Genomic DNA, 22519 nt, shown 5'->3' with positions numbered 1-22519 from the left:
GTATGTTAAGAAATGAATGCCCATCGCTCTTTGTGAAAGATGGGGAAAATTAAGCGGTTTTTTAGGATTTAAATTTTACAGTGATTAGAATATTTTGAAATCAAATTGAAATAAAGAAAAGTAAAGTTTTTAAAAGATTCTCTTTTATTCATTTACATTGGCATCATCATTTAAATATATGTACAGGTCATTTGAGGAATTTGAATGCGCATAAGGCTCTTTGAAAATGAGTTTCTAGGCACAATGATGTATAAACTGATAAAAACAGCAACAAATAAATAACAATGGTCGATAAATCAATGACTCATCTCAACAACTTTCTCCACATGATATACACAGCTTGAGGTGCTAAGTTTAGTGATTATAAAATTTATCGCTTCTTTGACTTAAGGGCGTACCTCAATTTATACGTTAGCCCTGAAAAGCACAGAGATATATGGAGAATGACACCTAACTCCAAAAACAGTTATGCCCTAACGCCAGAGGAGCGACAAATTATCACTTAAAACCTGTAGAGATTATAAAAAAAATGGTACTTAATAGAGAAGTCTTTCCTATGAGGTATTTCGATCAACTTTACACTCCAATATTAATTTGCTCGGTTCAATAAACTCCCCCCCCCCCCTCCAAAAAAAAATAAATAAATTTTTGAACAGTAATAAAAATTGAAACTTCCCCTGAAAGAAATTACCGGATGAATTGACAGAAATCGTGTACGCATTAAAGAAATTAAACAATATTATTAAACAATATTATTCTACTTATTATATGATGTGCTTTAAATTCTCCCTTTCTACCTACACAATTGACAGGAAAATTATCTCTCTGAAACCTGATAGTTCTTGGTTAAGCACAGCTACAGTCAGCAAAAACTTGTGTAAAGCACATGTATCAGATCAGTAACAAACAAATAAATTAACTAGGACTTACACAAAATACAATGGGAACCAAGAGAAGTACAAATAAACATTTAACTCTCACAGAAAAACTATGTTGAGCTAACAATAGCATGACCCGAAAGTCTTGTTTTTCAAAGTCTCCTTAGAAAAATACATTTGTTCAACTGGCCAGGCCTGCGGCAAATTTGACTTATTTACAAATTATACAGACAAAAGAAGAGAAAAACCTAAAATTAAAATACTATCACAAATACGCAAGGTACATCTAAGATATATAGAAGTAAAAATCAGATTTTTACCAATTCACGAGTTTTGTACGGCACTGATAATATTACAACACATTTGCCAACAAAGCCACAATAATGGCTGGGGAAGGACTCATTTGACTATCTTAGCTACAGAAAAGAATACGAGGTCTGTTAGATTAGAAACCGGATTTTGGTCATAACTAGCTTACTGTGCGTTCGAATTAGGTTTTCTTAGACTTTTCTGATAGCTGACAACGTACTAAAGAACGCTACGTTCACAGATTTTGTTTATTTTGATCAGTGTTTATTCTGTGTCATTTTGAATACGAGGAAGTCAGGTGCGTTTTGCGATTTTCATCATACGATCACTGACAGAGCAAAGATTTAACATTACATTTTGTTTCAAGCTCGGTATACCTTGTACCGAAACTTTTGGTATGCTAAGTAATGTTTACCAAGATCATTATATGAGTTTTTCTCACTATTTCGAGTGGGTTAAACGATTCAAAACTGGTCAGGAGTTCGTTGAAGTTGAGGAGCATGGGAATCGATCATCAACGGCAACTAACATTTGTCACGTGGAAGAAGTGCGGGCAAAAGTCTCGAAAATGGTCGTTTCGAGCTTGCTGAACAGTGTAATATTTCTGAAGGCTCTGTACATACAATTTTGATAGAATATGTAGACATGCATAGAGTTTCAGAGTACACTTGCCCCTTGATTGTTGTCCGTTGAACAAAATCCAACCAAGTGTTAATTTACCTGTAGCTGCTTGAACGTTCTAACAATGATCCTACATTTTTGGATAGGATAATTTTCGGTGATAATCTTTGAGTGTACGGCTAAGATACGGAGACGAAACTCCAATCATCCTTGTGGATTGAAAAATTTAGTGCAAGACCGAAAAAAGAGAGACAAGTTCGGTCAAATATAAAAATCGCAAAACACCCATGAGGTTGCCGTACTTGAAGCCACATACCAACGAGGCTAATTAGGATTTTTCAAATCTGTGAACGTAGCGTTCTTAAGTATATTTCCAGCTATCAGGAAAGATCAAAAAAACTTAATTTGGACGCACAATAGGCTAGTTATGACCAAAATCCGGTTTCTAATCTAACAGACCTCGTAAAACGAGGGATCGTCTACTTAAAGTTAGCATGGAGTCATTTAATGCAAGGAGTATTGAAAAAATTCAGTTTTAAAAATTTATGTTCCGTCTGCAATAAGAAGAGTAGGGTAACTGATACTAGACTCATGATGAAAAGTCATAGACTTATGTTTTTCTGAAAAAGAATGCGTAGGTTGCAACGAATGAATGAGTAAAGAAACAAACTAGAAAAAATTGTAGGAATCTTAATGACGGCTGAAGATAAACAACAAAACAAAATAAATGTTCATGATCGAGGCTCTAAAATTATGAGCTCTTCGCTTAGACATATCAACTTAATTCTAGCCTGCCAGCTTAAATTCCCTTGACTCTGAGAGGGTTTCAAGATTAATATACATAGTCACTAGCTCAGACTAAAAGAATCAGTCTAAAATCACGGATCAGTCAGAATATGCTTGTACAAAGAGGGCTGAAGCTCTACATTACTGGACAGCCTGTCAAGGTAGGCAGTGTCAAATTTTACGGATTAGAGGTTCTATGGAATAGGTATCATTCTGAGTGAAATTTTAATCGTGAGTCAATGATTGTCAAAACCCTGAATCGTGGTTAATATCACAAAATGCAACCCTATGTGAATTTGAAAAGCGAGTGAGTTTAGCCTTGCTCTTATAGAAGCAGGAATAAGGTGCTTCAACTAGTTGACTGCAGGGATTAAACAAGGTATTGGGGTAATTAGAAACAAAAAAAAACACCGGAACTTCTCGCAATTACAGTTAAGAAGCTTTTAGACAATGCAATGAAGGCTACGATGACTAATGAGCATTGCTGGAAATGTATCAATCAGACTTCACCCATTAAAAAGCTCAGAATATTGACTATACAGCCCTTTGCATTGATCGCCACTCAGCGAATAGAACCACAATGAAAAGTGGATAAAATAAATGTCTCACTAAACTGTTGAGAGTCTTTTATTACTAGCAACTTTAAGGTTTTATACTTCTCAGACTGGAAACCAAAAATTTCTAATTGTAGGCAGATCCGTAAAGCCCATTATGTGTCAGTGACTAAGGTGAAGATAAATTACTCAAAAACGCAAGTTTCAAAGCCCTCCACTGAAATGCTTCGCCCATAATTAATTGAACTGCTCTCTTGAAGAGAGTTGAAATTCTATGGATGCATTTCAAAATTTTAATTCAGTCATCTAAAAGTTGAGTGGTAAAAATCCCAGAATGTTTAAGTGACTTTTACAGTTGGGTAGGAGATAATCACCATTATTTTGGGAGATATTGGTACGGCAGTTCACAGATACGTAATTTAATTTCATGAAGCATTTTATGATGCAACGAATTCCTGCCTCTCTTCAAGAATAAAATCTATGAAATCTCCAACCGTGTGCAAGAGTCACCAAGTTTTTTACAGCCACCTCTCACAGTCACTACTGTATCAGTTTCATCGTGATAAAATGTCTGTTTTAGCTTGAGTAAGAGGACTATTGTTATTTGTAGTCATGGTGCTATCATTCAAAGTGATTTTCGGATTGAATGCATCATCACCTATGATTATGGCATCTTTGTCTTGTTGTTGTGAAATTTTTCGTGGAGTGCCTGTCGGAGACTCAATTAAAACACTCAAGTTTGAATTTCGACAACTAATGTTACTGTTAGAAAAGTGGTTGTTGATTGCATTACTTAATGCTACCGGATTGAAACTTGTTTCACTGCGAGTTGGTCGCAATGGTTTGATAGACTTTAATTTTGTGGTTCCACTGAAAGAAATATTCACATCGTGCGAGTCTAATGGGTGGATTAAGTTTTCACAAGAATAGTTGGCATTTTCGTCATTTGGAGACGGGGCCTCTTTAGGCTTGGACGATTCTTTGAGATCTGACTCAGAATTGAGGGCAAACTTGTCAGACATTGGCATTGAACTAGATTTGCTGTTTGCTCTCGTGTTATGATCAACAGCGATTTTCAATGATTTAAGATCATTGTCCGTCAACACTCGACCTAAACTTAATCTCCCTGTTCGATCAGGAGTTAGTTGGAGACTCTTAGAATCTGATAAGGACTTTCGCAGCCCTTCAGGTGGGTTGAGGTACGGTTGATTTTCTACAATTCTCAGTGGATTTTCTGAGTCTGTTTTCTTGTTTCTGAACTGGTTGTGCGAGTTGAAAAATGAAGAGACTTTAGACGTTAGATTGGGTGAACTTATTGTTGACTTAAAAGACCTTTCGTGCTCCTCTCTCACTGGCGCTGCGCTGGGATGATAGAGCTGATCATTGGTAGAGGACCTTGTGATGGGATTTTTGGTGATGCTCTTCCGTCGTTCTGAGGTATTCAGGGTTGTGATGATTCGAAGCACTTCTGATGGCACTTCAATGTCTGTATTCTCGTATGCCAATTTTGAAATGAAGTTACCGAGGGTTTTAATGGTTATTTCTTGGCTTCGAACCTCCATTTCTAATCGGTTCATTTTACTGAGTTCTTTGGCTCGCCACGATTCAAGACGTTTCACGTTGCTGGTTGCCATCTCCAACTGGTCTGATAGGGATTTGTTTTGTTGCATTAAGGCTTTGTTGACTTGTTCCAAGTGCTTGACCTTCTTGACTTCCGGTCGCGGTGTCGACATTTCCTCTTGAAGTACGTGATACTCCACACCATACTCGTGGAGCTGCTTCGTGTAATCAGAGATGAATACCTGTCAAAAAAAAAAGGAGTCAATCAGATCCCTGAATTTGAATTGAAATTTTTACATACTTATCCAGAGCTATTAGAATAGATTTTTTAAAGACACGGATCAGAATTGACCTTTGGTTAAACCCAAAACCGAGTGTTTTGGCACTCCTTCCCTTATGGTCTCTCACAATGAGAAAGTTATTTTTGGGAATGATTACTATTTTGGTCGCATGATAACTAATGATTCATCATTGATGAGATTAATGCAAACTAATTAATAAGATATTTATGAATTGAACCAATATTTTCCTAAAAGGCCCAAGCGCCAAAATCCAAGTTTCAACTTTTGGAGGAAAACAGAAAAAACTGTACCATTCGGCGGGCACTAAATCTTGTGAACTCAAAATTGTACATGTACATATGTGCCTGAAAAATACCTACTGAAATTGGGCTCAAGACACTGAACACACCCAGATGACACACTTTTTTCCAACTTTGTGAAACTTGGATATAGGTGCTCCGGCATTTATGAAAAATATCGGTCCATTCAGTGTCAAAAGAGAAGAGATTTGTAAAATGGAAGGAAATATGTAGGTAATCCTCAAACATTACTTACTTCATCCTCATCTATTTGGATCCTATCCTCATCATTTTTGGACAACCTATTATGTATTTTAACAAATTCTACTAATTTTGTGGTAGAATCATTGAAGCTGTATGCCAACAGATCATTGATATACTCCTGCATGGTTCCAAAAAAAGAAATGAAAAAAAAAATCTAAACCAACGTACCTGCTTCATAACTTTGTCCAAAATATTCTTGTTGACTTCTGGCATTTTTAATTTAATATAGTCAGTTATTGTTTCGAAGGTGCCACAGGCAAGGAGACCATCCTTGTGATAACTCAGTAGAGCAACAATGATTCTGAACAAAACGTCCACATTCTCCACAAAAAGTAAATCTGGGAAAAACCAAAAAGAGAGAAAGGTAAAAAATTATGAATTTGAAAGAGCCCAACGTTAGGCTACTGGTTTCTTTTGAGCACTTTTCAAATCCTGATGGTGAGTAAAACAAACTGTCTTGCACTAAGTTTTTAGGTTGAGAGTAGATGAATGGGGGCAAAACAGAATTTTTGGGGACGCAAAAGAAGTTGTAATCACTGATTGTCATTGTATTCCTTTTAAAAAACACAAAGGTACATATCGATTAAAACAATAGTTTGAGGAGGGAAGGATTTCTTTTAAAACGAACACCATTTGACAAGAGACTACTTTATAGAAGGTTGGTCTCATGTTAGTTTTTCATAAATAATAAGCAATAATGAGAAAAGACATAAAAAATTATTGAAATTCAAAATTATTTGAGGTGCTGCTGCTGTATCATAGTCATTTTAAAATTTGTCCCTTTGAAGTCAATTTATTTCTATAGAGTGGCAAATAGTTTTATATCATAAGACAGAAAATACCAAAAAAATTCGTAGGAAAAACAAAATTTGAAAATAAAATTTTAAAATAACATCATACATATTTTCAAATCAGGAAAATAAAGCTTACCAAAAACTCGCGTCACAAAACCAAGAGGAAACTGCGAGGAAAATAAGGTGAGAAGCCACGGAGCAGCATAAAGGGTCGGAGGCACATCGTGTCTGTCAAAATGAGCGTAAAGGTCTGGGTGGAGGTCATGCAGCAACCTTGACAGTTGATACAATTTCACCTGGAGCACTCCCATATCCGGTAGGTATTGAGTTCTTAAACCTTTTCGGAACATGATGTGTCGCAGCATTAAAAATGCTTCCTGCTCCGACATCTGAAGGGAAAAAATTAAAATATACGTCAAAACTAATCATGAGAAAAAAACCACCAAGAAAAACGTATGATTGGGAAAAATGGAGAAAAATAATAGTATACTTTATTCTGAATATATTTGGGTGGATTCAGCACATGTGTAGTAGGCCAAATATAGTTCTTTTTGGCTAAAGAAAATTATTGTTCATCAATTTTATGGCAATTTTCAAGACAAATATGCATGGTTCATTATTATCAAACAGAGAACAGATTAAATTATTTTTTTCTTATTGTAAGAGAAACACTGAGTGTTAATTCGACTTACATGTAGAAGTAAGACTCCTGCAATAAAGCTGAGACCCTGACAGTAACCAACTTCTGGGTCAATTAGTGAGTAAGCTTTCAGCAAATTGAATAGAGACAGCTGACCTGGGCCTAAGGGAGCCATAAAATATGTGTGATTTGGAAAAGTCCGACCTGAAACACAAGATGGAATGAAAAGATCAATCAAATCATTTTACGCACAATTTTTGTGTACGTTTTGTAAATTTTAACTTGAAATTCCTTAAAATAATTGTAGCAATTTTGTTTGGAGACCATAGTTTTCTAGTATTGCCATAGATAGCCAAAAATTACCTGTACAATAGGACATTAAGACTTAATTAATATGTATTTCATCACCAAATACATTGATACAATCGATGATACATCAACGGTGAAACTGCACAATCTTTACCTCGGTTTGTGACATTGCAAAATTCCTGTCATGGTTTATATTTTAAATGGAAAAAGACTCAATGGGATTTCATGGGTGATTCCATGAGAATTTCTTTGAATTTTCTCCTCTGTGTGGAGAGATGGTGTTGGTACTAATATATTCTCCTTGAATCATATATAATGGGAGCTGAAATTTCAACAAACCGCAAACAATACATGTGTTTTTGCAGTTCCACTGTTGACATATGATTTGTTAGTGCAAATTCTGAAGATTCTTTCGAAAAAGAGAGAGAATCCTTACAGCATCGAGAAACATTTTTTTCAGACATTTTGAACACAGGTGAGTAAAGAAATTTTTACATTTTGTTTTCAGTTTTACAGGAAAATATTTCAGACAACCAAGAAAAAAGAAGATGAGAAAGAAAACTTATGAAAATGATGAATAATTGAAAAAATTATGATCAAAGGACTAAAAGAAACTAGGCTTGAGTATAGAAAACTTTTGGTTGCGATAGGTTTGTTGGCATACCTAAATCTATGAGAATAGCGTGTTGATAAGATGTGAGCTGTTTGAGCAACTCATCATAAGGAACATTGTACTTGGGGAACTTTTGAGTATCAATAGGGGGTAAAGTGCGGCAATACTCTTCCGCCAACAGGATCCAAACTTCGCCTCTTTTGCTCCGAGGAACACCTGGGAAAAAAAAGAGGATTAGAAACACGATGTAAAACAAAATGTCAACAAGCATAAGTAAGTAAATTCACCCTTCAATAATTGACATTTTCCAGAAAATGAAATTTTCGACTAAAGAGCGAATTCAATTACTTAAAATTTTTGAATGTAAGAGAAATTGAATAGTGTTGTTCAAAAACGTGACATCTCATTTTTTATTTAAACAATTTTCTTGGCCGATCCTGATCAACGCCTATCATGTTGACTTTTTTAAACAACAGGAAAGACACATTTTAAGCCTTAAATTACTTTAATATAAGAGAAAAGCTATTAAAATAGTCAGGCTTGATTGGAAAAAGTCAATAGAAAAGTTTCAGGAAAAATAAATGGTATGTTTTCAAACTACACGATCCAACTAGGAATTTAATAAATCAGTGACCATTGATTGCCCTTTTTAGTTCTTAAGAATATCTAGGTTACATTTTGCAAAAGGAACCAAGAGCATTCCAATGTTTTTAGAATAGTGCAACTCATATTTTTTGCAGAAAATTACCAAAATCGGGCAAAAAATTAAATTTACAATGGTAATTTTTGTCTTGAACTCATAGCTTATTGGGAGTAAAGATAAAATTTGTATAGATGATCAGTTTATATTTGCATGGTAAAAAGAGCTGCACAATCTTAGCGACATTAGAATGCTCTTGGTTCTTTTTTGCAAAATGCAATCCGTCTATTAAACAACTTCTCTGCCGAGTTAGTTGTATTCTTTTTTTCTTAAACTGTTCTGGGCCAAAATAGTCAAAAAAACTGGTCCTTTTTGCCATGAATTATCATTGGGCTGCCAAGCCCTTAATGTCTATCATAAAACTAATTATAAAATTAATATTAAAGATGTAAATATGAAGTACACAGCAATCTTTGATGCAATTCTTTAACAGGTGTCACCTTTCACTATGCTATCACATGAGTTTCTGCCCAATTAGGAACAAATTACAGTGACTTTGCGAAGAAAGTGTTCTGTGAAATTATGATGAATTTCAGTAGGATAAAGGGAATTCTCAGATACATTTTCAGTTAAAAAATCATCAATGTTGTTCTCTACTTCCTAAATATCCAGAAACAGACGTATTTGGTGGATTTTGCTCACCTTGCCTCACAGCTTGTAGAATCATTTGATGATCCCGCTTGCCGTGATTGGAGACAATGTTTTCCCAAAACGGCAGATTTTCTCGTGCACAGGACCCAATGTCATCGTACTCAAGTTTAATTCTTTTTACAGTTGCTTCTTCTTGCCTCGCTACAAAAAATGGTTGGAAAAATGGTTGAGAAAAATATGTGACAGTATACTTAACTCTACAATGTTTAGAACATAAGTGGCAACAAAACAAGCAATTATGAATGAGAGACATACAGCATGTGAAAGCAACTCACATCTGTTTGACATCTTTAATCGTTGGTTTTCTTCACTGATTCAATGTCTCCCTCGCGAAGGAGCAGATCTTGACTAACTTGTTTCAGTATTTCTCACCGAAATTTTAACTTCTGACAAGATGTCGGTCTCAAGAATTTGTCTGAAAAATTCTATCATGTACCTTCCCTTTTATATAAATTTTCTAAAATTTTCTGGCTAATTCATGCAACGGTTCTCCCATGAAAAAATAAATATTCATGAAAATACAGGAACAGCACAAAAAAGGTACATTTTTCCAGTGAGAAGATGGATTGTGATAAACATTTGAACAGAGGTTAATTGCGTTCATAAGTATTCGTGAAAAAATTCAATTTTTTTTTTTTTTGTTTTGATATTTTATTTTCTTCTTTAAAAAAAAATGTTTTAATTTTATTCCGAGTTCCGAGTATGTTTGAGCTTCAAGTTTAATGAGCTTGGTTGGGGGAAAGAAAGAGGGAATGAAACATCAGACCAAGCCATTGCTATTTTCAAAACTTATACATTTTTAAAAGTGAAATTTAGAAAAGAGTTCTAAGGATTACCTCTGAGTCTAGCATTTTCCTTCTCCATTCTGATAAGCAATAGCTGCTGATTGATGGCTTTCTGCCATAAGGCTCTGTATTCCGACTTGTCACGCTTTGCCTTTTTAACATCTGTAAAACAGGAAGAAGGTATGAGCATCAGAATTTGTTTACCTGACTGTATTTAATCATCATACAGTTGTAACATAAACACACTATGAAAATTACCGTTTTTATCGTAAGGACATACTCTATCCTGCTTCCTTCCTTAAAAATTAATGACTTAGAAGGTCAATATTGTTATTTTTCTATCAAAGCTGAAGTTTACAACAATTTTTCAAATATATTCAACGAATGAGGAAAAAGAATTGATTTTGACCCATTGATTAACTTGGCATTCATGCCTACAAGATTTCGACTTTTTCATGATGGATTAAGTTCTCTTCAATGTTTTATGACTAGTCTAACCAGCATAAAACTTATTTTATACAGTAATGTATTACTGTCACTATACTTTTTAAATTATTGTACTGTTGAACATTAAATGACTTTAAATTTTCTTGATTTTTGCTCATTTCACAATTTTTGTGATTTTGGCAGCCATGGACTAATGATATAAATAAGAAGAGCTGAATACAGTTTCCATCTGCCATGTTTAAAGCTCAAAATTGTTTGATGGTACAAACAATAGTTTCAACTTCTGTAAATTTAGAAACAAAGTTAACTGATTCTGGTTAAATCCGTCAAATTAACTTGCTAGACACATATTCAAACTGTAATTTACCGCTGCTTTTTAAAGAGTTGGAGTCTAGGAACTCCTTAAATAAAATTAAGAAATTTGCATTCGTTTTTTTTAAAAATGTTACTTTCTCAATTTCTACGCTTGCTCATTATTTTGGCCATGGAAAATAATCGTTTCTGAAAGGATAGTTGAAAATACTTACCTGCTTGTTGAGCTTTGACAGGGGTGACGACATTGTTGAAGATGGCCTGTCTCCAAGAACCTTGAGGCGGAGTGTCCCCTCCTTCATCGCTGTCATCTGATGATGCTTTTGGAGAATTTCCAACCTTTAAAAATCTGAAAATAAAAAACGAAATGTCACCCATTTTTAAGATGAGACTAAAATATGAAAAACCACAGTGCAAACTGTAACATCTGGCAGATGAACTGAAAATAAAGCATTTAAACTGCCCAGGCAGCTGAGACTTTTAATTTGTACTGGTGAGGACTGCAAAACCAGAATTTCATGATTGAATTTCATGAACCAGTTTTTCATGATTTATTCTGCCAAATTACACATTTAAGGTGATTCAATGGACGCCATACTTTGGGTCAGAACGGCATGCGATAGGTATATCGCATCAATTGGTTCCATTTTTTCAGCTACTCGTCATTTTTCTCCAATTTTGAGATCGCAATTCTGTTGTCAGGAGACTAAAGCACTCACTTACCAATTTTAACAAAGAAATTCAACGTTTAAAAGGCGTGGTTTCTTTTTAGAGAGAAAATATAGCATTTGAGTGCAGTTTCGATACCAGTATCGAATGCGATGTTTTCTCTCTAAAAATAACCACACCTTTATTACGTTGAATTTCTTTGTTAAAATTGGTAAGTGAGTGCTTTAGTCTCCTGACAACAGAATTGCGATCTCAAAATTGGAGAAGAGTGACGAGTAGCTGAAAAAATGGAACCAATTGATGCGATGTATCGCATGCCGTTCTGACCCAAAATATGGCGTCCATTGAATCACCTTAAATGTGTAATTTGGCAGGATAAATCATGAAAAACGTAAAGAATTTGGCAAAATCATCAAAAATTCTGGTTTTGCACAGTCCTCACTATTTTCTCCTTATTTTCTAGGTTGCTGAGAAATTTAAATAAAAAATACAATTTCTTAGATAAAAAATTTTACGTACATATTCATCATAGACATAGGACTCTTGTTGGGCGTCATAAGTTCAGATTCTACTGAATCAGAGGGATTCATTGAGGAATCACTGGATCTAAAGTCAGAGGAGGACATGGAGCCAATTGTCGAGCTCCGTGGTCTTGGAGAATCAGGTACATCCAATGATCCGGAGTTGGAAGATGAACTATCCTGTAGAAAAATCATTATGTAAAAATCATGAGATATTTTCGAATACAAACCCGAAATAATAATTGGACAAGTTTAACAAAAAAAAACAAAAGAAAATTAAAGGTTTGACCAGAAGTAATCTAACTCCACCAGACATTGCCTAATTTCCTCTCAAAGTTCAATTCTTCAACAGAGCGCTAAGATACATTCTGATGAAAATATTTGTGAATATGTTCTTTAATATCATACGAAAATTCATGGTAAGATACGAATTCATGGTAGAATTCCTGGTAATTCAAAAGTTGGATGATCGGTTGTTTTCTCTGAAACAACAGCTCTGCATTTTATAACAGAAAATCAGATAATAATATTGCAACACTATATTACGCACAAGTGAGTATATATGTGGTTTTTGGATTTCACAACAGACTTTCACTACAAAAAAATGAGAATTTTTTTACAGCTTTAAGTTTGTACATTTTGGTCTTATTGATGTATGATTCAGGTGGATGGCATGCAGCTTTAATTGAGCGTCAAAAGAAAATGTGGGCATTCGGGCATTGCTCACTGGTGATCTTAGGAACGAAACGAATATTTTTCAAAATTAAAAGAGAGACATTATTTGGTCTCTTCAATCGTTGATTGACGTACTTTGCAAAGTGTTGAGTTAGTTGGAAGACTTAATTCCTTCGTAATAGGTGGCAAATGGGGTTCTTCTCGAGTTGCGTTCCTTTTGAGTAACTGATCGAATGAACTAGTGAGCGATCTTTTGGCTTTCATGAATATTGTGCCACCACCAAGATACTGGTTCAAAAATTCATGCCTGGAAAAAAAGGAAACAGAGAAATTACACACATTACGAGAAATGATGAGTTCTAATGTAAACATAATTCTGAAAGCAAGGAAATCCGTAAAGTGTTTGGATCAATTTACTTAAAATTTAATTTGTGCAAAAAAGTTTCCTCCAAGTCCCATCAGTTAACCATTTGCTATTCTTTCAATATCTGTTAAACTTAGAGGTGTTCAAACGAATTCTTGTCGGAACACTATCGATATCGTCTCTTATTGAAACTGGCGGCAGTACCGACAGTAGCGATGATATCACTAACAGCCGGCCTTATCGGATTTTTTAGAGCTCGCACTCGATGCACTGTTGCCCCGTGCGTCGGTTTATCAGATTGCCTGGCACGGCGGCACATGGGATAGATGTACAAATGGCAGCAGCTCATTTTCGTCAGCTCCAAAAACTCTGATTGCTATCAGCAAGAGGGCCCCTATCGTAACTTTTTCTTAACGGAACTGTTTCGGTAGCTTACCGACAACCGATAGAATAACCCTAGTTAAACTTGGAGATTCTGCAATCTGTAGACTGGTATTATTATTTATCTTCAGCGTTTGAAACATATTAGCAGCTGTTAAGTTCTGTAAAATAAGAATGAAAAAATCTGGAAGTTCAATGAAAATGAGTGTACCTATTTTCCGCTGTGTCATGCACATGTCTACTCTGCTTTGACTCGCAATGTGCTCGCAACAACATCATCATCAGTTCATTTTGCTCTTTCAACTCGATGTTACTCAAAGTCTCAGCCCCATGAAGCTTCGTCAACACGATCTGTTGCTCTTCCTCTGGTAACAGTTCCAACTTCCGGTAGATCACTGACTGTACCTGTAACACATGAGGAAATATGTTAATTCAAGACAAACTTCCGAGATTCTACTTTGGGATTTTCAAAATTTTTCTTGAAATAATTGGAACACTAGTATTTACTGGAATATTTATTCAGAAAAAACTGTATATCCGTTAAACATTCCAAGCCATCAGAATTACTAGCATTTCACTTTCTCTGATTGCCAATTTTAGATAAGAATTCCAAAAATCAATCTCTCTGCTCTTGCAGTGATGATTTCAGAATAAAATAGCTAAAAAAGGACACTGAAGAACATACCTTCTTGTCACTTAATCCATCCAGTTCTGTGCAAAGCTTGTGGAACCAAACCATCGGACAGTGGTCACACGACATCACTGGCTGCTTTTCCTTCTTGGCTGCATCCATCGTATTTCCATAAGCTTGGTTAATTGCGGCTACAACCTCGTCTGCGACAGACTCTGATTCACATTTGAAAACGTAGCCTATATATACTTCCGAGTTAGGATCGCCTTGGTGGCAGATAAAACCAAAATGTGCGTTGTGTTTTTTGCCCTGCAAGACAAGAATAAAATACTTTGATTAAAAAAAAGGAAGAGAAAAAAGAGAAATTGCTGCTTTTTTCAGTCTTGGAAATGAAGCAAAAGACACTTCATGGTATCACAATCATAAAATTGATTTTCCTTACTGTTATTTCAAGTGCAAAGATTACATGCCTGCATTGTAAAAAATCTTTTTTCTTATCATGCCATTTTCTATTTTTTCTTTTATAGGGGGCAATCGTCCTGTATGGGTGTAAAAATAAATAAAAAATGAATTTTTGAAAGAATACATATTCCAAGGATACCGAATCTGAGTTCAGGATTTTAAAAAAATAACTGGAGACTAAGATGCCACTTTCTACCATTGTTTGTCTGTTACCGTGATATAAGAATTTGTTATGCCTGAATGGGATAGTAAAAATAATTAATTAAACATGAATTTTCGGGAAAATTTTTCAAAGCTACTGGACCTAATCCAAGGATTTAAAAAGAAATAAAATGATCAAGAGGTGTAGATCCGGAACATGATGAGCGTGCCAATTTTTCATGCTATGATACTTCCTGGTTTACTTTGATTTGAGTAAAGGTTATTTTCGCTTCAAATTTTGTCTTAAAAACGAAGAAAAAAAGAAATAGCAAGGGGAAAAAACTTGTAGAAGAGAGGAATTGTTACTGTCCAACAAGGCTATATAGAAAAAGCTTGAATTGTTACCTGAATACAACATGTGAGGTCCTTCAGATTTTTGTGGAGAAGAATTTGTTTGCGGTCTGGACTGATCAGTCGTAAATCAGATCGGCCCACTTGAAACAACATAGTTCTATTCAGATCACTAATAGGAGGCTGACCATTGACCTAAAGAAATAAATTGAAACACAAAACATGAAAACGGGGAATTTGTTATTCACATTTCTGGTATTCATTTTATTCTGAGGATGACAATTAATTTTGAGTTCAGAAAATAGAAAGAAGTTTGCTCATTCTTTAAAAGTTGACTGATGATAAAATCCCAAGTTAAAGTCAATAATTTTTCTCCCAGTGCAAAGAATATACACAAAAATCGGAATTAACTGCAGAATGCATAATGACACAGGTGTCATTATGCATTCTGCAGTTAATTCCGATTTTTGTGACATATTTTGATGACATATTCTCTAAAAAGGAAAATATTAAGTTCTAACTTTTAACCATCTCCAGAAAAATTGAGAACCGTGATTCCACAGTTCAGCAATATTTTTGTCATTTTATTAAAAGAAATATAAAAAGTTTCATCACATGGGCTTGATTTAGAGGGAATAGTTTATTTTAAAACATAAAATGGGAGTACACATTCATCCTCTCACCCATTTCTTTCTTCTTCAATTCTTTGGACGAACATATTTATAATTGGAGCTCATGCCTAGCTAGTTTTGCTCATGATACGCAGATTTTATGACACTGTTTCAATTTACTGGATCATAAAATTTTGAAGGACGTTGGAGGTGACTGCAAGTTCAAGAGCAGCCTGCTCCTGCCTGGGCATTAATCCCGCTGATTAAAATTCAAAGCTTGAGCTCTTCAGACATTCCTAAAACAGATTTTTTCCTCTGATCTTAGAAAAATATGAAAGATAATGTATGCTGTAAGTTCCTGGTACATGAAAAGCATCCTTTTCTAGATTATTTTCCTTTTTTATGACTAAAAATATATCATTTAAATTAATAGCTATCATTATTTTTAAAGAGTAAATGGTAGTTCCTATTATCAATCTGATAAATATTATACCGAAGATGCCATTAAGTTGTCATCAAAATTAGGCTGGGTGCAGAAAATTATGCTGATTTTCTGTTGTTGGATTCAAATTAGTATTTAGAAAGAATACAGTAATTTTAAACTCACCAAGGATTCTGATTTGCCTAAAACTAGGTTCCCCACAGAACCTGCTCTTAACCTTTGAGGAACTCCAGATCTGAAATAATAAAAAACACAAAACTATGGTTTAAAACGCTGCCAAATGAAGAGAACTAAAAAATTCAAAGAAAATGAGGTTTTACGCAAACATAATAGGACATGAGAGACCTAAACAGTTTATCAAAAATTATAAAGATAGGAATGGGAAAATACATACACTCTTTGCCAATAACATTTGGATTGCATTTTGCAAAAAGGAACCACGAGCATTCCAATGTCGCAAAGATTGTGCAACTTTTTTTGCCTTCTAAATATTAACTGATCACCTAAATGAGTTTTATTTTTACTTCCAATAAACAGAAAAATCAAGCAAAAAATTACCTATGTAAATTTAAATATTTGCACGATTTCAGTGATTTTAGAGCAAAGAATGTATTTTACACAATCCTATCAACATTGGAATGCTCTAGGTTCCTCTTTGCAAAATGCAATCCATTTGATCTACTGGATATTGTTCACCGATCATTTAGAGGTGAGATGGTTAGGTCTTCTCATGAGGTAGTACATATATTTTTACCGACAGATTTTACTGGTTGTAGATTTTTTAGGTACGTCGCAGTTTCAGAGTAACAGAGTGCAAAATAAAGAATTCGATACTTGGAGCAAAAAAAGTTTAATCCAATTTTTGTTAGTTTGAGCCAAGGTCAAAATTTTTCCTGTGCTGACCTGTACGCAAGCACCACAACGCTTTTACGCACAAATGAGCAATACTTCAATAAAAATCCAGGAGTTCTTGACATTCTGGCAATGCCTTCCTAAAGTATACAAAAGACGGTACAGTCTCGGTACGGATGAAATAAATAATAATGAGACTGAATGTTGATAAATAAACTGGAGGAAAATCTTGATTTTAACTGATACTTACGGGGCTTTGTTGGTGGGCCAAACATTGTTTTCGTCACTTTTATTTAATACTTCCTCCGAACCTGATTTGCCTTCTGATGCAGATACAGGTGCGCTGAGAGAATTCACAAAAGGTCCATTACTGCTATTTGTTTCTGAGGAACTTATATCCGAGGTCTGAAAAAAAGCATTACAAAAAGTAAATTAATTCAGTAAATTGAACAGTAGGCAGCAGCAGCATAAAGCTCTTACTCGTTGAAAAACTATGAGTGTACCAGGCATATCGTGAGTGGCAAAAAAAAGTTCGCAAAAATTCTTCATCAGTGAGCAAAAAAACAAAAACAAAAACGAAAAGACAAGAAAAAAAATTACATTAAAATTTTACAGTTAGGGCAGTTCAATAATTTGAACAGTTGGCGGCGGTAGCATAAAGTTCTTACTCGTTGGAAAAATCTGAGTGCACCAGGCGTATTGCGAGTGGCAAAAAAAGTTCGCCAAAATTCTTCCTGTTGCGTGAGTGACAATCGGACGTATTTATGCTAAAAGAAACTATGTCACACACAAACCCTATGAACTTAGTTCCTTTTGGAATAAATAGGTACGTCCAATTTATCCTAGCACAGGCCGTGAAGGCAAAATCAACTTCTGCCAGTATGTTCGATCAAATTGGCAGTTAAGACAGATATTAGACATTTGCCATCTGCTAGGACAAACACGTTCGTCATTATATCATTAAGGTTCATTATTTGCATTAACTATCAGATCCTTCGACTCTCGAAAGTTTTTTAAGGATTATTTCCGAAGGAAAATTACATGTTATAATTTGGTAATGTAGTTTGTGTGCTCAATACATTATTTATCATTGTAATTATGTGCTTGTTGTAGTGTGTAATTTTAGTAATGCTCTTGAAGATAGGGTAATCCCGAAAGGCCTCGAGCGTATGTACAAATTTGACTAAAATAAATGTAACAAACGGTATAAAGGTGACTCTTATTTTATAGGAAAATTACACTTTCCGCTTTTCTTAATTTTACTGGGCAATGAGAGTAAATATGAACATAATAGCAAAGGCCTCGGCTAGTTAACATGTTTTACTAAATTTAGGGTAAAAAACCAAAACATATGAAGGAAAAAGTCCCGCGTCTTCAATTGATGTATACGAGGAATTCAGGTTTAAAATCCATAATGAAGTTAAAAGTTCTTGAGAATCTTGAGAATTAGAGAACTCACCTGAGAATTTCGACGAGATTCTAAAATTTTGTTTCGTTTTTCTAGATCATGTTGCTTAAATTTGTCTAAAGCGTCATCAATGAAAGTTTCGGAGACTTTCTTGTGAGAAACTCTGATTTTGCCAACATACAAAACCTGAAACAAACATCACGTATCACTTTAGAAAAAAATGTTTAATATGGGAAGTGATTTAATTGAAAGGCACTTAAACGCAGGATTGCGGTGTTGCCAAATTGGCTATGACGCGGTTTGATCCATTGCATGAAAAATTTGATACAAAGCGATCTTCTATTGTGGAATTAAATAACATAAAAATTAGTAATTTCAACCACTAAAAAGAAAACGAATGAGCGAATCAGTCGCGAGGAACACTGCGGGGACGCCTTTACTGCAAAGATTTGTAAGCACCCCCAGGAATGTTTTTACTGATAATGTTTATGTACCCATGAAACCATTTATCTGTCGGTCTATCAACTTTGATTTACGTTCATATTTTAATGTTTACACTCTTCCACCGTAAATTTCATGCAGAAAAAACAGTGCTTCAATTTTGTTAGCACTTCAATCCAACGAAAATTCCGCATCCGCTGGTCCGGCACCATGAACACGTGTCTGCGATTATCTTCAGTTCATCTCTCCTCGTTTTGAGCCTTTTTTCCTCAAAATAACAACTATGAGACCTTGGGAGGAAACTTTAAATATTTAAAACTATACGTATTGATGCTGCGATATTAAAGAGCCTTGAACTCTCCGGACGCTAAACATAATTGAACGGGCTTTCTACGTCCCTAATCGAGACCGTGCTTCAAACGAGAATTTGTTGCCAACCTTGGACTTTCAATATTTCAAAAATTTTTCGATGATGCCCCCCCCCCCCCAAAAAAAAAAAAAAAATCGACGACCAAAGTTGAAGAAGTTGTTTAAATATTTCATGTTTTAAGAACTCTGATAATGTTCATTTTTTTTTTGAGAATTTCCATGAAAATTTCTGTGAATATTTTGGGATGAGATAAGAAAAATCCCGGAAAATTTCAGGGAAAGTAATTTTTGGTGTCCTCAGTGATAAATAAAAAAGAACGAAAACTTGCAACGCTGCAATAGTCGAGAAATGCGTACTCTCGGACGATGACGCCTGGATGCAACAACTATTCGCGCTTAACGGATGTCCATATTGCATATCCAAAAAATTGAAGGCTTTTTCGGCTTTGTATGCCCTCGCAGCAAGTGCAGTATAGTGCGGTGTAGCGAAAAGCTGCTTTGAACCACTATCGAATACGATCCATTTCCAATCGAGTTTATGATATTATCATCGTTTAAATTCAATAAGACCAGAGTAAAGTTGAACTGAATGGAGATTTTGCATGTGTGAGGGATTTGCAATTTGACTGTTGAGTGTTGATTCTTACGCAAAAGTTCGCGAGAAACACGATGGTGCCACTGGTTTTCTCTGAAATCATCTCCCAAGCTCAAAAAAAGCTCTCAAAGTGAGGCCAAAATGGAGGGGATATCCCACCCTACCCTGAGAGTCCACCTCTACATCAAAACAAACTCTCCATGCAAAGATAGGGAGCAAATACATCGACAGAGCTGCCACTTTATTTGGGGACTTAAAAACTGACAACACGGCAACCCTGCTAATGTATTTGCTCCCTATCTTTGCATGGAGAGTTTGTCTTGATGTAGAGGTGGACTCTCTCGGTAGGGTGGGATATCCCCACCATTTTGGCCTCACTTAGAGAGCTTTTTTTGAGCTTGGGAGATGATTTCAGAGGAAACCAGTGGCACCATCGTGTTTCTCGCGAACTTTTACGTTAGAATCAATGGTCAAATCGCAAATCCCTCACACGTGCAACATCTCCATTCCGGCCCAAAGTAGTATGAACTCCTATAGATACAATCCGACGATTCAAAGCTCGTGAAAAATATTCGAAATGGATTTATAAGGCAAGTCAAAGGACTCGCGAAGAGCCATTATCGGTGAAAACCCACTTTTTCGTTGATAATTGCGAAGAGCAGAGAAAAATCACACGAGAAAAATTCCACGTGACGTTATGAGACGACCGCGTGTCGGTTTCCGCCGAAATTCCCGACTCGCCAAAATGCCCCAAGGACGAAAATCAGCAACAGGCGCGGGCCTCCAACATGGTCCGCCTAATCATACGGGTATTCTCCATGCCAGTGGCGTGGCGTGAATTGCGATATATCGATTGTTATGCCATTTAAACCTGTGGAAAAGGATCGATAAACAAGGTGTTCGCCTTATGAATCGATTCTTTACCATAGGTTTAAATGGCATAACAATCGATAAATCGCAATTCACGCCACGCCACTGCTCCATGCGTGGGAATGAGTTAAGAGGACGAGTTTCACACCGATACCTTCGGAGACATTCTCTTGGCGTGGGTCAAGTGAGGGATATTGGGGTTATTGCTCGATGATCTCTTTTGCTCTTCTTTCTACAGCGCAAAGCTATTTTGGCATTAAACTTCCCAACTGAATTCATGAGCGTGATTTTTTCTGCGGTTTAGACATGTTTTTGCGTGTGATGATCTAAAAGGGCGATTCTTATTTTAGAAAACACATTCGATTTCTGGAGTTTTTACGCAATGGACCACTAAACAGGGTGTAAACTAGAAATTAACTCCACGGGAATTCCCCTCAAATGCTTTACAGAAAACGAATAATACAACGGGAATTCTGGAAATCAACTCTTGAGCGAGGTCAGTGGCGTGGCGTAAACAATCGATTATCGATATTTCCTCTTTTGAAACTATGGTAAAGAATCGATTATTAAGGTGTTCGCTGCGAACACCCTGTTCATCGATCCTTTTCCATAGGTTTAAATGACAGACGAATCGATATATCGCAAAGCATGCCACGCCACTGAGGTATTGGCAAATCTTCTTTACACAGATCAAATGGAAGTTGGATTGTACAAATGACGTAATTTATATTTTTGCCAGTTAACCAATGCTGATTGTAAACATTTATATCTTGTTTGGGAGTTGAATTTTGGACTTCCCGTTGCGTCATTCGTTTTTGTCGTGAAATTTTGAAGAGAAGTCATCTTGTGAAGCGTTTTAATTCGTACCCTGTCTAGAGCCCCACTTGCTGACAGACGATGAAAGACCCCTTTAAAAAACCATTTTTTCCCCTCGAGTTTAGACCTGTTTTTGCGTGTAATGATCCAAAAAAGTGATTTTTATTTTGGAAAGCACATTCGATTTCTGAAGTTTTTACGTAATTTTCTGACAGACGATGGAATGCCCCTTAAAAAACCATTCTTATCTGGCGTTTAGCATGTTTTTGCGTGTAATGATCTAAAAAGGTGATTTCATTCATTTTCTGAGGTTTACACATGTTTTTGCGTGTGATGATCTAAAAAAATGATTTTCATTTTGGAGAGCAAGTTCAATTTCTGAGGTTTCTACGTAATTGAATGGCGCCAAAAATGAGAATTCGAGAAAAATGTGAATTACCGTTTTAATTGACCCGGCTTCTAAATCTCAGAGCTCTGAAATATTAAATGGATGAATTAATAAATCACATTCTTAATTAATCTGCAATTTAAAACGGGCCGGCTCATACAGTTTCTACTGCTTTTTTCTTTCGTATTTTTTTATCTGGCGCTTGAGCCCTTTTGTAACTGACTGATTCAATTGTCTAACAGACGATGTAAGACCCCTCAAAAGAAAAACAAACTCTAGAGTTTAGACATGTTTTTGGGTGTAACGATCTAAACAGGCGATTTTAATTTTGGATAGAACTTTCAATTTCTGCGTTTTTTACGGAGGTACTTTTCTGTCAGACGATGGTCTGACGAAAAAATGGTTTTCAAAAACCGTTTTTTTCCCCCATCAGGAGAGCCGGATGACGGAGGGCGCCACTATATGGAAAAAAATTAAATTGCCGATCTAACAATTCAATTGCTAAAAAAAGTGACCGCAATATTTCAACCTCGATTCTACCAAAAAAAAAAAAAAAAAAAAAAAAAAAAAAAAAAAAAAAAAAATTGCGACTTTAACCACCCCCGTGGTTAAAGCTTACAATGGTGTTTAAAGTAGCATTTTTTTGTTGTAAAATCACGTTGAAACATTGCGGTCACTTGTTCCAGCAATTGAATTGTTAAATCAACAATTTAATTTTTTCCGTGTAGC

The 22519-nt window shown here is 35.5% G+C and overlaps 1 protein-coding gene across 3 annotated transcripts in view; it reads right to left on the bottom strand.

Annotated features, from left to right (window-relative positions):
• Nucleotides 1-126: 126 nt before the first annotated feature.
• The window catches only part of plx (PTB_TBC1D1_like and TBC domain-containing protein plx), a 130923-nt gene continuing 108530 nt past the window's right edge, over nucleotides 127-22519 (bottom strand). For all 3 annotated transcript variants that reach the window (XM_019042917.2, XM_072302730.1, XM_072302731.1), the window contains 16 exons: nucleotides 18363-18497; nucleotides 17154-17308; nucleotides 16217-16286; nucleotides 15053-15193; nucleotides 14099-14353; nucleotides 13625-13818; nucleotides 12804-12975; nucleotides 11992-12173; nucleotides 11019-11152; nucleotides 10096-10206; nucleotides 9251-9400; nucleotides 7960-8124; nucleotides 7039-7190; nucleotides 6483-6735; nucleotides 5721-5890; nucleotides 127-4950 (listed from right to left, as the gene is read on the bottom strand). In XM_019042917.2, coding sequence (XP_018898462.1) covers nucleotides 3703-4950; nucleotides 5721-5890; nucleotides 6483-6735; nucleotides 7039-7190; nucleotides 7960-8124; nucleotides 9251-9400; nucleotides 10096-10206; nucleotides 11019-11152; nucleotides 11992-12173; nucleotides 12804-12975; nucleotides 13625-13818; nucleotides 14099-14353; nucleotides 15053-15193; nucleotides 16217-16286; nucleotides 17154-17308; nucleotides 18363-18497 — 3687 coding nt within the window. In that variant the 3' untranslated portion in view covers nucleotides 127-3702. The remainder of the gene's footprint in view (nucleotides 4951-5720; nucleotides 5891-6482; nucleotides 6736-7038; nucleotides 7191-7959; nucleotides 8125-9250; nucleotides 9401-10095; nucleotides 10207-11018; nucleotides 11153-11991; nucleotides 12174-12803; nucleotides 12976-13624; nucleotides 13819-14098; nucleotides 14354-15052; nucleotides 15194-16216; nucleotides 16287-17153; nucleotides 17309-18362; nucleotides 18498-22519) is intronic.

This window comes from Bemisia tabaci, chromosome 7 (genome assembly GCF_918797505.1).
Source record: "Bemisia tabaci chromosome 7, PGI_BMITA_v3".
Taxonomy (NCBI): Eukaryota; Metazoa; Arthropoda; class Insecta; order Hemiptera; family Aleyrodidae; genus Bemisia; species Bemisia tabaci.
Note: the sequence above shows the minus strand (reverse complement) of the source record. Positions and strands in the feature narration are given on the sequence as shown.